The 15,931-nt window shown below is 34.1% G+C and overlaps 1 protein-coding gene and 1 non-coding gene across 2 annotated transcripts; one reads left to right on the top strand and one right to left on the bottom strand.

The window, feature by feature from the left end:
* Nucleotides 1-1,815: 1,815 nt before the first annotated feature.
* On the bottom strand, nucleotides 1,816-1,903 carry TRNAM-CAU (transfer RNA methionine (anticodon CAU)). The gene is given in 2 exon segments: nucleotides 1,816-1,851; nucleotides 1,866-1,903. It is a non-coding gene; the product is annotated as a tRNA-Met (tRNA).
* Nucleotides 1,904-10,808: 8,905 nt separating this feature from the next.
* On the top strand, nucleotides 10,809-12,668 carry LOC111901298 (cytochrome P450 CYP82D47). The gene is made up of 2 exons (XM_023897152.3): nucleotides 10,809-11,822; nucleotides 11,903-12,668. Exons 1-2 carry the CDS (start codon nucleotides 10,878-10,880, stop codon nucleotides 12,539-12,541), a joined length of 1,584 nt encoding a protein of 527 aa, XP_023752920.1. The 5' UTR covers nucleotides 10,809-10,877; the 3' UTR covers nucleotides 12,542-12,668.
* Nucleotides 12,669-15,931: the final 3,263 nt, after the last annotated feature.

Here is a 15,931-nt window from a genome sequence, read left to right as displayed (position 1 = left end):
AAAACTACTAATCCAAACATCATTTTTCATAATCAAAACCACAAATATTAACGAAATGCAGCTTTTAAACTTTCTCTAGACTACAATAAAAATTTGACGATTTTTTTGAAAGGAAAATGTTTATATAGATGCACTGTTGATGCATGCATGCATATACGCATTCACAGTTAATATATGAGTGCTGATGCATGTATGCATATATGTGTCCCCAGTCTATATGACTACTGGCACATAATTTTAACTTTTGATGTCTAGTTTTTAAGTTTTCATGCTTTAATTTTTAGTCTCATATATATATATATATATATATATATATATATATATATATATATATATATATATATATATACTATCTTATTATACAAACTTTATTATTTCTAAAAATAGATTTAAGACGTCCAAACCTTTAAGCTGAATGTACAAACATTTATCAACAAATTACAAAATACAATGCATTAAGTACAAATGTAAAATTAATATTGAAACATTCAAACCTATATCCTTATCTTATCCAATATAGAGGATCTAAATTTTATAAAAAATCATACTTTCTGACTAGTATATATATATATATATATATATATATATATATATATATATATATATATATATATATATATATATATGAAAGTTGAAATAGACTATTTAAAGGGTGTGATAATGATCAACAATCATGAGTATTGACTTGTATTCGTTATTGGGGAAAATTGGTTTGATCCCTTCTTAGACTATGTGGTATGGGTCCAACGAGAAGCAACGGTGGGTGAGGTGGCACCCCTTAACGGCGTTATGTCACAGGGAACACCCCCCCCCCCCCCCCTCCCCAACTTGTTGCATCTTGTCATGGCAAATCTCGTTGGCTTTGTGACGAATTGAAACGGGGGAACACTAACTTTTTTTTTTCTTTGGTGTTGCATCTTGTTGCCCACACCCAATGCTCTTAGTGGTAATCGTGAATACATTTGTTGAATATTTTTTGTTGGATGATTTGTGGTGACTCTTGGAATTCTTTGGCCAATCAAGTGACTAGTGTGGGAGTTTCGAAAATTTAATTTTCTTTTAGAAAAATTGTAAATCATACAATTTGAACGGCTAAGTTGAGTAAGTCCGGTGCCCAGTTTTATAACGCAAAATGATTGGGATCTTGAAAAGGATTTGGATGCAATCATGTCAAAGTTCTTAGGATATATGGTCTTAGGCTTATTTTTATTCTCTTGGCACCTCCACGCTCACGACTCTGGAGTGTGTGTGCTCAGAATGGTGGGGGTTGGGTGTGTTTACCGTCGTCTTGAACCTACTCTCTATTTATATCTATGTATGTTTAATAACTTATACATTTATTTGCCTTAAGTACTTGTAAATTAGGAGTGAGTTGTGAGTGTCTAGAAAAATGGAATATTTGTTATGTGGGTTGAAAAAAATGGAAGCAAGAAGAGAGTGAAAAAATTGATGTGAGGTCTATATCACAAGATGGTTGGACAGGAATGACTCCCTTTGCTTAGAAGATAAAATTGACTCAACAAGTTCAAGAAACTCAACCACATCATATTTTTAGGAGTGAGTTTGTTAGTTAGTTAGTCCGTCATAAAGCATTTCCAAAACTCAAGATGCACCTATCAAACCCTACCAACCTTCAATTTAATAGTGAAAGAAAACGATTATTGATTATTTCAAATGTATCTATGGAATATGTAGTTTTTCACATTTTGTAAAATTTAACATGCTATCAGCTTTGGAACTTGTCCAGCCAAGTCAATCGTGCAAAACAAGGGTTGCAGGTAAAAAGTAGGAAAAGTTGTAGAAGAAAAAAAGCATTGGGGTGAGAGAGGCTCGAACTCTCGACCTCAGGATAACTCAAGTATAGCTATGAGACCTACGCGCTAGCCAACTGCGCCACCACCCCTATATGAACTTCAATTTCCAAAAGTTTTATATCTGGAAACTTGGTGTACGGATATGAAAATAAAAAGCAAAACATAGTAATTTCGAATCAAGTAGGTAATAAAGAATTTTAGTTTCCACCGCCAAAATGCTATTGGGTTGCGCGCAGATTTCTTTGTCATCAACATGGACAACTTAGTGTTCAACAAAATATGATTTCAATAAGTGTCAAAAGGACACTAATTTATATTTTATGGTCCATAGTAATCTCGACAAATATACCCCAAAATAGGGGTGTTGATCGGGTAAATTTTTCGGGTTTCGGGTAATTTGGGTCGGGTAATTCGGGTTTTTCATATTAAATAAATTACCCGTTACCCGACCCAAATTAAATTCGGGTAATTCGGGTTTGGGTAATTCGGGTAGTGGGTCGGGTTTGAGTAATTCGGGTATTATCCGATTTTTTTTGAATGACACCTAAAAATAAATTTAATGAAATAAAAATGTCGTGCTCAAACTTTGAATATTGAGATTTTTTAATCAATAATATTTGAGATATCAAGTATTCGTGTAACAATTAAATCAAATCTAATAAGATGTTAAAAAAACAAAGGGAAAATGACTTGTTAAGGTAACTAACTATTTCAATTGTCCATATATAGGTAATGTTCTTTTTTTTGTACACATTAAGGTAACTAACTTGTTTTGTTTGTTCACATTTAGGTAATATGACCGGCTATCACCTGTTTTTGCTTATGTGGCATCCACCTGGAATATGACTTGAATACGTTGCACCTACGTGGCATGGTGCATATATGGGAAAATGACTTATTAAGGTAACTAACTATTTCAGTTGTCCATATATAGGTAATGTTCTTTTTTTTGTACACATTAAGGTAACTAACTTATTCTGTTTGTTCACATTTAGGTAATATGACCGACTATCAACTGTTTTTGCTTATGTGACATCCATCTGGCATATGACTTGAATACGTTGCACCTACATGGCATCCAACTGGCATATGACTTGTTTTGGTTCTTCTTCCTCATCTTATTCTTCAAAACGACAAGATGAATTTCAAGCTGATCATCCATGTGATTGTGGCTTACCATCTCGTGTAAAGATTTCAAGAACTCCTGACAACCCAGGAAGAAAATTTAGAGTTTGTCAAAACTCGATTGTAAATCAATATTGTTGAATATGTTGCAGGCGTTCTTGAAATCTTCACATGAGATGGTAAACCGCAATCACATGGATCAGCTTGAAATTCATCTTATCATTTTGAAGAATAAGATGAGGAAGAAGAAGTCATCGTCGATCGATCTAGGGTTTAGAATTAGGGGTGGAATCGTATGACACAGTTATAGTGTAATCGAATGAAGACAATATATGCACCATGCCACGTAGGTACAACGTATTCAAGTCATATGCCAGGTGGATGCCACATAAGCAAAAACAGTTGATAGCCAGTCATATTACCTAAATGTGAACAAACAGAACAAGTTAGTTACCTTAATGTGTACAAAAAAAAGAACATTACCTATATATGGACAATTGAAATAGTTAGTTACCTTAATAAGTCATTTTCCCATATATGCACCATGCCACGTAGGTGCAACGTATTCAAGTCATATGGCAGGTGGATGCCACATAAGCAAAAACAGGTGATAGCCGGTCATATTACCTAAATGTGAACAAACAAAACAAACTAGTTACCTTAATGTGTACAAAAAAAAGAACATTACCTATATATGGACAATTGAAATAGTTAGTTACCTTAATAAGTCATTTTCTCAAAAAACAAATACTTAAAATGTTAGTTTAAAAGTTGAATCTCATAATAGAATAAAAAAGAGTTCAAAAGTTGTATTTACAAAAGTTGTTTCTTGTGATTATTCTTATACATTTTATAGTAGGCTAACTCATCATCTTAATTAAAAAAAAATGATAATGGTATTTAGACAAGTATGATGATTCATGCCAAGGCTTTGCTGACATTCTTGGCATTTATTCTTATGCGTTTTACCAGCTTTTATATGTGCATGCTTAAACTCTTGCATTACGTCCTTCAGTCTTCCCACTTAGTCCAAGTTATTTTAATTACCATAAATCACTATGTCCGAATGAAATAATCCATTAATCCATGTTGGGCCATTCATTATTTGTTAAATATATTTTGGGTAATCGGGTATACCCGAAACCCAAAAAACTTACCCTTTATCCGACCCGAAAAAAATTGGGTTACCCAAATACACGAAAAAATTAACCTGATACCCGAAAAAATCGAACGGATAATTCGGGTAACGAATATTTTCGACAGGGCTACCCCAAAACAGGTTGGTCATGTAAGTTTACTTACTTAACCGATTTATTCGATTATTTTTTTTTGGCGCAGTTAATAGATATCACCGTTATGCACAAGGTAATAGAAACAACCAGTTGCATTTATGATATGACATTTAAATAAATTAAGAGAAATAAGATTTTGAAGGTCGCGTAAGTTGGTTTCTAGCTGACCTAACATTTAATCAAATTTTTATTCTAATAAATGAATAGTTTAAATCTTTTTTTGTCAAGTGTCACTCTAATACAACTCCTTATTAATATTATGCCATGTGTCATGTAGATATATTAGACAATTCATTTCAAAATTCAAATTTACATTTTCTAATTATATGTTAAATTTGACGTTATAATAACTTTAAAAATTTGATATATTTCTTAATTAATAATTTATTTAAAATGAATTATTTAAAGTAATTAATTAATAATTATAAAAGTTTAATTAATTTTATAACCGTGGTTTCCACGGGTTATAAACTAGTAAATATATAATAAAATACAATTTTTCCATTTTCTAAATTATCAAAATAGTTGTTATATTTTCATGATTATTCTTAAAATTTCCACAGAGTTCTTGATTCTTGAAGCCACCCTTTCCATTTTTTCATTTTATTGAAAACAAAACCCACTCTACTTAGGTAAAAAAAGAAAGAAAAATAATTTGTGATTCTCCTCAAGTCAAGACCCACCACCATCGATGATCTATTTATTTCTCTACATTAAGACCCACCATTTTCTCTTGCGAAGGTTGAAATTTGTGCACAACACCTTCAAGGAGGAAAACTATGTTGCTAGAGTCTGTGAAGTCGAAGGCTATGCAGTCTCTAACCACCGTTGGTTAAAGGCCTGTTGGAGTGTTTTTGACCGACAAAACACATATTTATCCATTGGTTGAAGATGGTCTCACAAGTCTTAGCCACCGCCACCACAATCTTGGGAAGAGACGATTTTCTTCCAGTGATTCACCTTTCAAAAGCAATCGAAATTGTAACGTCCCATTTTTCAAACTAAAATTTTCATTTTTAAAAGATAATGTTTCATTCAAACGTTCATTCATTTGTAAAAAAACAATTGTTTTGATAATCAAAATCTAACTATTCAAATCAAAGTATAAAATAGAACATGCGAAAATCTCAAAACATGATGTTGAGGCTTATGTACAGTTAAATCTTGCTATTCCCACGATCTGAAGAAGTACTTAAAATCATTCAATCAACAACTGTAAGTCAAAGCTTAATGAGTTCACCAAGATACCACATACACAATACACATACAATGCATATCCATAATGACCTTTAACAAAAAGCTGGTCCGCCCCTTTGACCTTCAACGTAAAGCTGGTATGCCCTTTGGTCTTCAACATAAAGTTGGTCTACCCGAGTATCTTGGCCTTCAGTACAAAGCTGGTCCTCCATCAACTCACACAATAATATATCAACACATATATAATAGACAGACAGACAAACAATCAAACATGATAGGCTACTGACTAAACGAGTCTACTTACATATCAATGCAACTACATCGTAACATACGGAGGATAATATGTAGTATAGTGAGAAAACTCACATGAATAGTGTTTAAACAGTTATCAGCAGTCCAACGGGCGAACAGATGTGCCAAACAAGTATTAACCTATAATACTATAACTGATCAATATCTATGGAATATAGAGGCTAATATCTAAATCCTTTACTATTCCCAATAACACTGTAATGACTATCTTAAAGCCGAAATTAGATTATGACGCCTATCGGTGAAATAAATTAGACATTCTTACATTTCCAAGGCCATTGGAATCAACCTTATATGGATTTCCTTGATTTTATATATTTTTTACAAAACAATGTTAAAATTGCTCAAGTCCTAATCTTTATTTCTTTTACAAAATCATAACCAATAGAACATACCTTGAGTTCCTAAAGAAAGATGGTCAATATGACTTGAAACTCACGAGAATCACTCCCCAAATCAACCTTGGACATCATTCTTATGACGGTCTTTGAACAAGATAAAATGGAAGAGAAACCTTATCCATGATTTTTCCTAAGGAAAAGGGGTGGGTTTGTATGATATTATTATATATAATAAAATGGAACTTGATTAGGAATAATATTGTAAGGTCCAAAAATATGACCCAACAATTTTATTTTTAATTTAATAAAAATAGTATTCCAAAAACATCATCAATACAATTCAAATCAAATAAGTGTATCAAACATCATCTCAAATAAAAGTAATCACAAAAGCGGAACTATGTGGTGTGTGCAATGCAATAATTCCGAGCTCTTCCCCTTGGAACCAGAAGTACCTGAAACATAAACTGAAAACCGTAAGCTCAAAACCTAGTGAGTTCCCCAAACTACCCAATACTATACATAATAAACCACATACTGGGCCCTGCCCTCTATCGGGCCCCGCCTGGTATTGAGTCGTATCGACTTCGGGCCCCGCTCGGTATACATATCTGTTATTTTTAGTCCCCGCCTGACATCGGGCCTCGCCCACTATATACATAGACATATATCATTTAATTATACTAACACATGAAATGATCATAAATAATAGCATACGATACAGTCATCGGGCCCCACCTAGCATCGAGTCCCGCCTGGTATACATAGCAACACATATCACATGCAACGGTCACACAGACTCCTAGCATCCTAACATAATAACAAGGGCAAACATTGGTGCCTTAGACCCGCTAAACCCAATGAGGAAAGTTACCTTGACTGCTGAATCTCATTGAAAATGCTTGGCTGCTGGTCCGACGAATCCCCGAGCTATCAATACAAAATAACACCCAAATTAACATTTGGGTTCCATTCCATATCCACCCATCCATACTTGGAGTAAAAAGACCATTTTACCCCTCACCTAGTCTAGTCCAAGACTAATGCCCAAACTCACAATCAAAAATACCCAAAACTAGTTAATCATCCAAGACCCACTTATGGTCCAATTTTCCAAATTAGGCCCAAACCTTTATATGGGCCTTACCCTAAAGCCCTATAATTTCTCCTAGTCCAAAATACTTGTACTCAGATGGCCCAACAAGAACCCAAGCATCTAAGCCCAATAAAATTGTCCAAACTTAAAGCCCAAAATGCTAAGCCTAACAGGATGAGTACGCGGGGCGTACTTAGCTGTACGCTAAGCGTAGTTGCTAAATGGCTTGTATGCCGTGTGTACAGACTTGTACGCCTAACATACTCACCCAATAAGCCAAAATTCACATTAAGCACTTAATGCTTAAGACCAGAAGCCCAAATCACATATCTAAGTCCTAATAAGCGTCTAGAACCATAAAGTCACTGACTTGGTGACTTTGCATGCCCCATAAGGACCCAACTTCAAAATATAACAATCTACTTTCATTAAATGGATCATGCATGTATGAATCTAAACCCTAAAGGTGCCAACTTTATGGACCTTGAACCTTAGAAACACCAAGAGTAGCAACTCATAGCTCCTGGAGTGATATCAAATCACTAAATCTCATTCATGGGGCCAAAAAGTGTCCAAAACTCATATAAACTTCTAATGAGCAAGGTCTTAGCTTTTTACCGCAAACAAGCTGGAGATGAAGCAAACAATCAAGATCCACAAAGCTCTTCCTTGATCCACTACCTTGCACCAAGCTTCTATTTCTTGATAATGAACCAAAACACACCAAAATGCACACAATGAGCTCAAAACACAACAATGGAGGCTAAAGGATGATTTCTAGGGTTTTGGAGGCTTAGGGGCTGGTAAAGAGGCCAAACCTAATGACTTAATATGTTTATATAGGGTGCAACACCCGAAATTAAGGTTTCATTAACTTACACGTACGCCCCGTGTACGTGTCTGGAGTCACGACCAATCCTCGCATCAGTACGCTAAGCGTACCCCTTGGTACACCACTCGTACTGGCTATTTTGCTTATACGCTAAGCGTACCACTTGGTATGCCCTGCGTATTGGCTAAGGTCCATATTGCAACTTTTAATATAACACAAGGGCAATAATGAACTATACTAGGATTCAAGTGTTACAAATATACTTTTAGGTTGTAGACTTTGGGCCTTCAAACTTTGTTATTTTAGACTTTTAGCCACAAAACTTTTGTAATGTCCCAAAAATTACAAAATAGAATTTTCATTTAAAAGAGGATAATTAATAAAAATGCTTTACTTGAAATCATGTTGTAACAACCAATCATATGAAAACCATATGATTAACAAAGTTGAGTTACAAAACAACGGAAATAATATATTCGATCCGAGTGTATAGTCATGCCGAGCTCTTCACACAAACAACCTGTAAAAACATTTTATCCAAAAAAACATAAAACTTAGTGAGTTCCTCAACATACCAAATATGCCATCATACGTATAGTGCATCCACGCAAAATCCTCGGCTCTAGCACCGACCTGCCATCTCTCCTATCCACATCCAAGCATAAAGCTAGTGAGAATTAACCTTGATTTATATGTTTAAGTGGTTGTTGTACAAACCTTCACATCCTGTAAGCTGTAGAGATTGTCTACTTTGGTTGTGAGGTGAGTTTTCTCACTATACTTTGTACTATATTATATATCCTTTGTCTCTTATGATGCTGATATACTGTAGTGAACTATAGGCATGTATATTCCACTTACATGTGATTGCTTGTTTGTCAGTCTGTGTTTATATGCATATGTCGTCATATTATGGGTGAGTTGAGGGCGGTCCAACTGTGTGTTGTAGGCCAACTCTATGTTGAAGGCCAAGGGGGTGGTCCAACTTTATGCTGAATGCATAAGGGGCGGTCCAACCTTAACTCTATGCTGAAGGCCAAGGGGGTGGTCTAACTTTATGCTGAATGCATAAGGGGCGGTCCAACCTTTTGTTGTAGGCCTTTTGTGCATGCATTGTATGTGTATTGTTGTGTGGGGTATTTTAAGGAACCCACTAAGATTTATGTTACAGTTATGGATTTAAATGTTTCAGGTACCTCTGAGGATCATGCAAAGGCAAGTACATAACTGTACATACTATCCAACCATATTCATGATTTATGAGAGATATTGTGTTATGATACTCTGATTTTGGATTCATGTTGTGACACATATATTTTGACGATGTTTGGATTTATGAAAATGAGTTTTAATTCCTTTTAGAATTTGAAAAAATCTACCATGGTTTTTGGTACGTTACGCCCCTCTATTTCGTAAAATGTCATTATCACCCACTTAAAGTTGAATTTTGTATGTTAGGTTTGGTCCCCTTATGAAAAATAAATTGAAAAAGATGTTTAGGTAATTTAACAGAAATGTTAACGTGCAATATTTTTTTTTACACAAATGGTCCATATGTTTGTGTTTAAATAATATATTCTTTGGGTTTGACACTTTCCTCATAATACTTTCTTATGTTGACGGATTTGGTTATTTTATAGAAAATAAATTATAAAACTGTCCCTGTAATTTATAAAAATGTCCCCATACTGTTTTTTTTTTACAACAACTGGTCCTTGCCTAATAAAAATTTATAGATTACGTCACCGCAAAACAAACATCAAAGCTTATGAGTTTGTTAAATACAAGCACGTCCCCACAAAATAAGAGAAAACAATTTGTAGTTATTCAAGGAAATTTCTGGATAATTTTATACGTACTTCTCAAATTGCTTCGTATACCTACTTGTGAATGACATAGTATGTGTTATCCCTATAATTTGACAATATATAGAGTGAGAAATACATAAAATAACACCTAATTAAGATTATATCACAATTGTTCCGACTCTAAGGAGGTTCTCTCGACCCCCACCCATTTTTATTATTTACTAATTTTCAATTATAACCCCATACATGTAACCTTCGTCATTTTTTGCATAATAATTTGATTTCTTACATCTACTACTTATTTTACACTCAAACTTCATCATTTTAAGTATTTTGTTTTTAAAACTCCACACACATTTATATAGGTATTAAAGAGTAATTCTATACGTACTCCTAAATTAGTTTGTGTATCGACTTCATAGTAAAATAGTGTATATGTATCCTCATGATTTGACAATTTATGTGAATAAAAGATACGTATAATAGCACCTGTAATAAATCGTTACTCAAAAAATATAATAACTCTTTTTATTTTTTTTTTTCGAAATTTTAAATCCACAAAAAACAACGGAAAACGGATATGGCCATATAATACTTACAAAGATACAAGATATACAAAGAAAGATTATATGTTTAATTTATACCTGAAAGATTTAAGTAAATATTAAATAATCTATGCAAATTAAACATAACAAATTTAAATCTTTCCTGTTTGTATTTTTGGTTTGCTTAATATTTTTTAATTAATTTTGTAATTTGATGACGTTATAATATACTTGATATTGATTTCAATTTGAAAGTATTGAGCAATTTTTGTAATAATATAATCTGTTACACATAATCTCTAGCTTTTAATTAAATATTAGAAATAAACGAATATGTATAAATAAATGTAACTTAGAAGGGATAAAAAATGAATTTAAAAAAAGAATCTTGTATGGTTCACAATATTTTAAATATTTTTGGATTGCGCGCACACATATACAATTACACATAACCAAGCAGTGAGTTGGAACTCTATCTCTCGTCTTCCACAATTATTGCAGCCGCTCACACAGCGATGGAGTTGCATCTCTCGTCTTCAACAATTGTTACATCCATCTTTTCTTCTGTTGTAGTACTAGTTTTCTTACTCCATACCCTACGCAAAAAGAAGGCAACGACAGGGAAGAACCGAAATCCACCACAAGCAAAAGGGGGATGGCCTATAATCGGGCACCTACATCTTCTAGGTGGACCTGAGCTACCTCACAAGGTTTTAGGTGACATGGTAGAAGAACATGGCCCTATCTTCACCATCAACCTCGGTGTTCATCAAACTTTGGTGGTGAGTGACGGGGCTATAGCTAAGGAGTGCTTTACAACAAACGACAAGGCCTTTGCAAGTCGACCGAAAGCAGAGGCAGTAAAACTCATGGCTTATGATTATGCCATGTTCGGCTTTACTCCATATGGCGAGTATTGGCGACAAATACGCAAGATGGTAACGCTCGAGGTTCTTTCTCAACGACGAGTTGAAATGCTTGGGCATATTCGAGCTTCAGAACTTAGAGCATCCATCACAGATTTATATGATGTTTCGGTAAAGAGTTCAGATGTGTTGAGGGTGGATATGGGTCAGTGGTTTGGAAATTTTGTAGTAAACATTATGGTTAGAATTATTTCCGGGAAGAGGTTTTCGCCAAAGGATGAAGAAGGCGTTCGATTTCAGAGCATTGTAAAAAAGTTCTTCGAGTTAATGGGGGCATTTGTGGCTTCTGATTTTATCCCTTATCTCAGGTGTTTCGATGTGGGTGGCTACATAAAAGCCATGAAGAAGACAGCGGGAGATTTGGACGATATCTTTGACGGGTGGTTAAAGGAACACAAAATGAATAGTAACTCTTCACTGCAACATGAAGGCAACCAAGATTTCATAGATGTGCTAATTTCCATTCTTCAAGGTGCTTCTAAAGAAGCATTCCCGGGGTTTGACCATGATACAATTATCAAATCCACATGTCAAGTAAGTGAATGTACTTTTCGAAGATCTTTTAGATATAAGAACGTTGTAATTAAACTAAATTCCATTTCGCATGCATGCAGCAACTCCTAGTAGCAGGCGTGGACACCACATCTTTGACATTAACATGGGCTTTGGCATTGTTGCTCAACAACCCAAAAGCATTAGAAACTGCCCAAAATGAAATCGATGAGCATGTTGGAAGGGACAGGCTGGTGGAGGAGTCGGATTTGAAGAACTTAGTCTACCTGGATGCCATCATCAAAGAAACATTCCGCTTATACCCAGCTGGACCACTCTCAGTTCCTCATGAGTCACTCGAGGACTGCATTGTTGATGGATACAATATTCCAAAAGGCACTCGTCTGTTGGTAAATCTCTATAAGATGCAACGTGACCCTAAAATTTGGTCAGAGCCTCTTGAATTTAGGCCTGAGAGATTCTTGACTAGTCACAAGGGTATCGATGTCAAGGGAAACCATTATGAATTGCTTCCTTTTGGTAGTGGTAGAAGAATGTGCCCTGGTGTTTCTTTTGCCCTCCAGGCTGTGAGTTTAGCGCTAGCTAGCTTGATTCAACAGTTTGTCCTCAAAAAACCATCAAACCAACCTGTTGACATGACGGAAAGCTTGGGACTGACTATAGGCAAAGCAACACCACTTGAAGTCATTTTGGCCCCCCGATTATCCTCTAATATGTATCAGCATCATGTTGGCTCATGAAATCAACTTCAAATTCCCTGCATACACGTTCCACATCATCGTGAATGTGAGAAGGTGCCTATTACCGACCTAGTTAATAAAATCATGATAATTATTATGTAATGAAGTCATGTTTTTAGAAAATAAAGATTCACAATAACAATAATGCTTGGATATTGTTTGGATCGTGATTATATCACTTTCTGAAATATGTACTTCGTCTCTTATAGCATGGGATATATGAATTTTGAACTCGGATAATCCATGAAATCTGATTTGGATTACAGGCCTAATCTAAACCTTAAACACATAATACCTTGTGATGTTATGTATTCTTGAGAGATAGAAAGATTGATAATGATCAATTTCTTATGTGTGAATGATCAACCCTTTTCTTGAATAATTACCTTGCATTTATACAAGGAGCGAAAAGTGGTTACACCAAAATGGCGCCAAAAGAGTAGTTTTAGGACATAACCGAAGCATACATCACCATGATGTCATCGGTGGGTTTTTGGTGGGAAAATATATGGTCGAACTATTTCTTTATATAGAAATCCGTTCTGGTTTCGGGGCGCTGCCCCTTAGAAACCCGTACCCAGGGGCGCTACCATCGGACCCCTATTTACCCGAGTTCACATTTAACACTCCGAATGTGTACCCCGTATCTCCAGTCTCAGATGGTTAAGTTAACTATCTGAATCCCACCTATCTCGAGAACAATAATAATCACACTAAAATATGCTCATAACACTAAAAATATCAATATTTGTTGCATTTTGTTCATCACCTGTATGATTGATAATATCTTCAATGTGACAAGTTCCTCAACCAATAAGTTTATGTTGATAGCGACCCACTTATTCCATATTCATCATTTTCCTCAATTGTTAAGATTTGTATATATTAACGATAAATATAGAATAAAATATATTTGTAATGTCTTTTTTAAATCCCTTATCCTTTGGCTAGTTTGTTGCAAATCTTGTATTTATAGGTAGTTGGTATTGTCAGATAGAGATTCCAGGGCTTACAGACACAATTTTTTGAAAATATGGAAAATTAAGAAAATATTACGGACCGCCTTTTAATGAAGTAGGATACCTTTTTATGACTTTTGGGCAAACACATGATCGTGTTTTTTCATAAACACAACCATTATGATCATGTTTTGCATTTGAGGTTCTAAAAATCAAATTTTCAACTTCATAAAATCCCTGGGATAGAAACACGATCGTGTTTTCACTTCGAGGTCCACAAATGATCCAAAAAATGGTTAGAAAAATTTATGAGATGGAAACACGATTGTGTTTTTTCGTTGCGATAGTGTTTTTTCGCTACCATCACGTAATTGCAAAAATGCCCAATTCTAACCCGAAAATTTTAGTTTCGACTGTTTTTAATACATCTTCCATCTTCCTCATGTGTTTTAACGACATTAAGCTCCAAAAGGCATATTTTTAATCCATCTTCTATTTTCCTAAGGTGTTTTAATGTCATTAAGCTCCAAAAATGCATCCAGGTTGCTTCTAGAATATTGCCCTACTCACAATACTTGAAAATAACATAAAAATATGAGCAATACACGAACTCTGGTGAAAAATATGAGTTGACCATTATTTACAGTAATACATATGTAAAACTATAAAACGTGATATAAAATACTAATAAATACTAATAGAAAAGATGCATATAATGACATCTAACAGTGGATATATATAAAAAAATCTCAATAACCCTAAAAGGGTTATAGATTTCATAGATATGAGAGGGAGGGGAGAGGTGGATGAATTTCTAGAGACAAAAACATAATGTCATGGTTTGACTATTAGTACTCCATTTATAGTTTCCCGTTTAATTTAAATCTCCAAGGAAAATCGTTATCCGTATTTGAATTAGTCCATATTCTTTTATCACTAGATAAATCGATCCATTTTTTTATTCTGGAAGGTTCTGAAATATTCCAATTAATTATTAATGAATTAATAAATATTCAATCCATTTAATTAATTAAAACTATTTAGTTAATTCCAAAACAATTTCTAATTAATTTATTAATTCATAATAAATTAATAACTCATTTTCTCCTAATTCCTTATTGCTTAATTGAGTTATGAGGGAAACACAAAATGACCATATTATTATTAGACATATTACCAATTAATTAATGACTTTAAACACTCTAACTAACACTAACAGTTTCATCTTCTTACTCCCATAAGTCGATTGTTCTACCTCATCATTTATGTCAACTGCAAGATCATACATACTTGGGCCAGATGCGACTAATTTATATGATATTCAATAATAAGTTTATAATAAACTATAGATAACAAACTGTAGGATTTAACACTTCAAACATAATTTTGATCGAACACCTATAAGACATACTAACATATGTAAGAAAACTAAGCCATAAACGAAAGGATGTTGTAAAAGGGAAGTGACAAATATGTCGCAAGAAAGCGATATAGATTCAAAATGACCTGAAGACTGTAAATTTAAGAGAAAAAAAGATGGAATCATGTTGCCAAAAGAAACCATCCATCCACTATGACCCTACTGTTGTTGAAGCCAGTTTCCTACACATCCACCGTCGTTGTTGAAGCTTTTTTGGTCTTCATATCCCTCCGGAATTTCTAATACTATTGTTTCTATCCCCTTTCTCACATTATATATCTATGTCGATTTCTCTTTCTTTCTTCAAAACATTAAGTAACGAGTAATAAGTTGATTGAGATTGAAAAGTGAAAGTTGGTGATTTATGGTTAAAGAGTATGATAAAAGAGGAAGCGAAGGTGATATAGAGGATAAGAGGTGTCGCAAGGATAGAAAGTAGAATCAAGCACGTCGTAGAAGAAGCTTACTGGAACATAAATTATTCACGTGTTCATGACGCTAATTGAGGCTGGTGGGTATGGTTACCATGTTATAACACCAATAAGATGTCACCTCACATGCCACATCACCCTCCATGTTATAACACTATTGTAGGAAATGGTCACCATGTTATACACCAAAATATTTCCATGTCATCATTTTTTTCAGTTTCTTTTTTTTAATAATTCTAAAAAAAATAATTTTAAAAAACATACTATTTAAATAAAACATACTGTTTAAAAACCATAATATTTTAATTGAAGAAAATACATTACAAGACAAAAAAATACATAATTTTTTTCTAGATACACTATTTATTATCACCGTTACCATCATATATATGACCCGCAAAGTCTTCTCAAAGTTGCATGTGTTTTTGTATGTCTTGAATATCAACCACTCTATGAAAATATTATGTTGTTCTTGTTTCAAATTGAATGTTTATGGACTCCATTGGCATATAGTGTGCAATATTCCATCATTTATCTTCCACTACCATGTTATGCATTATGATACATGCATACATAATAT

Source organism: Lactuca sativa, chromosome 2, assembly GCF_002870075.4.
Source record: "Lactuca sativa cultivar Salinas chromosome 2, Lsat_Salinas_v11, whole genome shotgun sequence".
Classification (NCBI taxonomy): domain Eukaryota; kingdom Viridiplantae; phylum Streptophyta; class Magnoliopsida; order Asterales; family Asteraceae; genus Lactuca; species Lactuca sativa.
The sequence above is the reverse complement of the archived record's forward strand: the minus strand, read 5'-3'. Positions and strand labels throughout refer to the sequence as shown.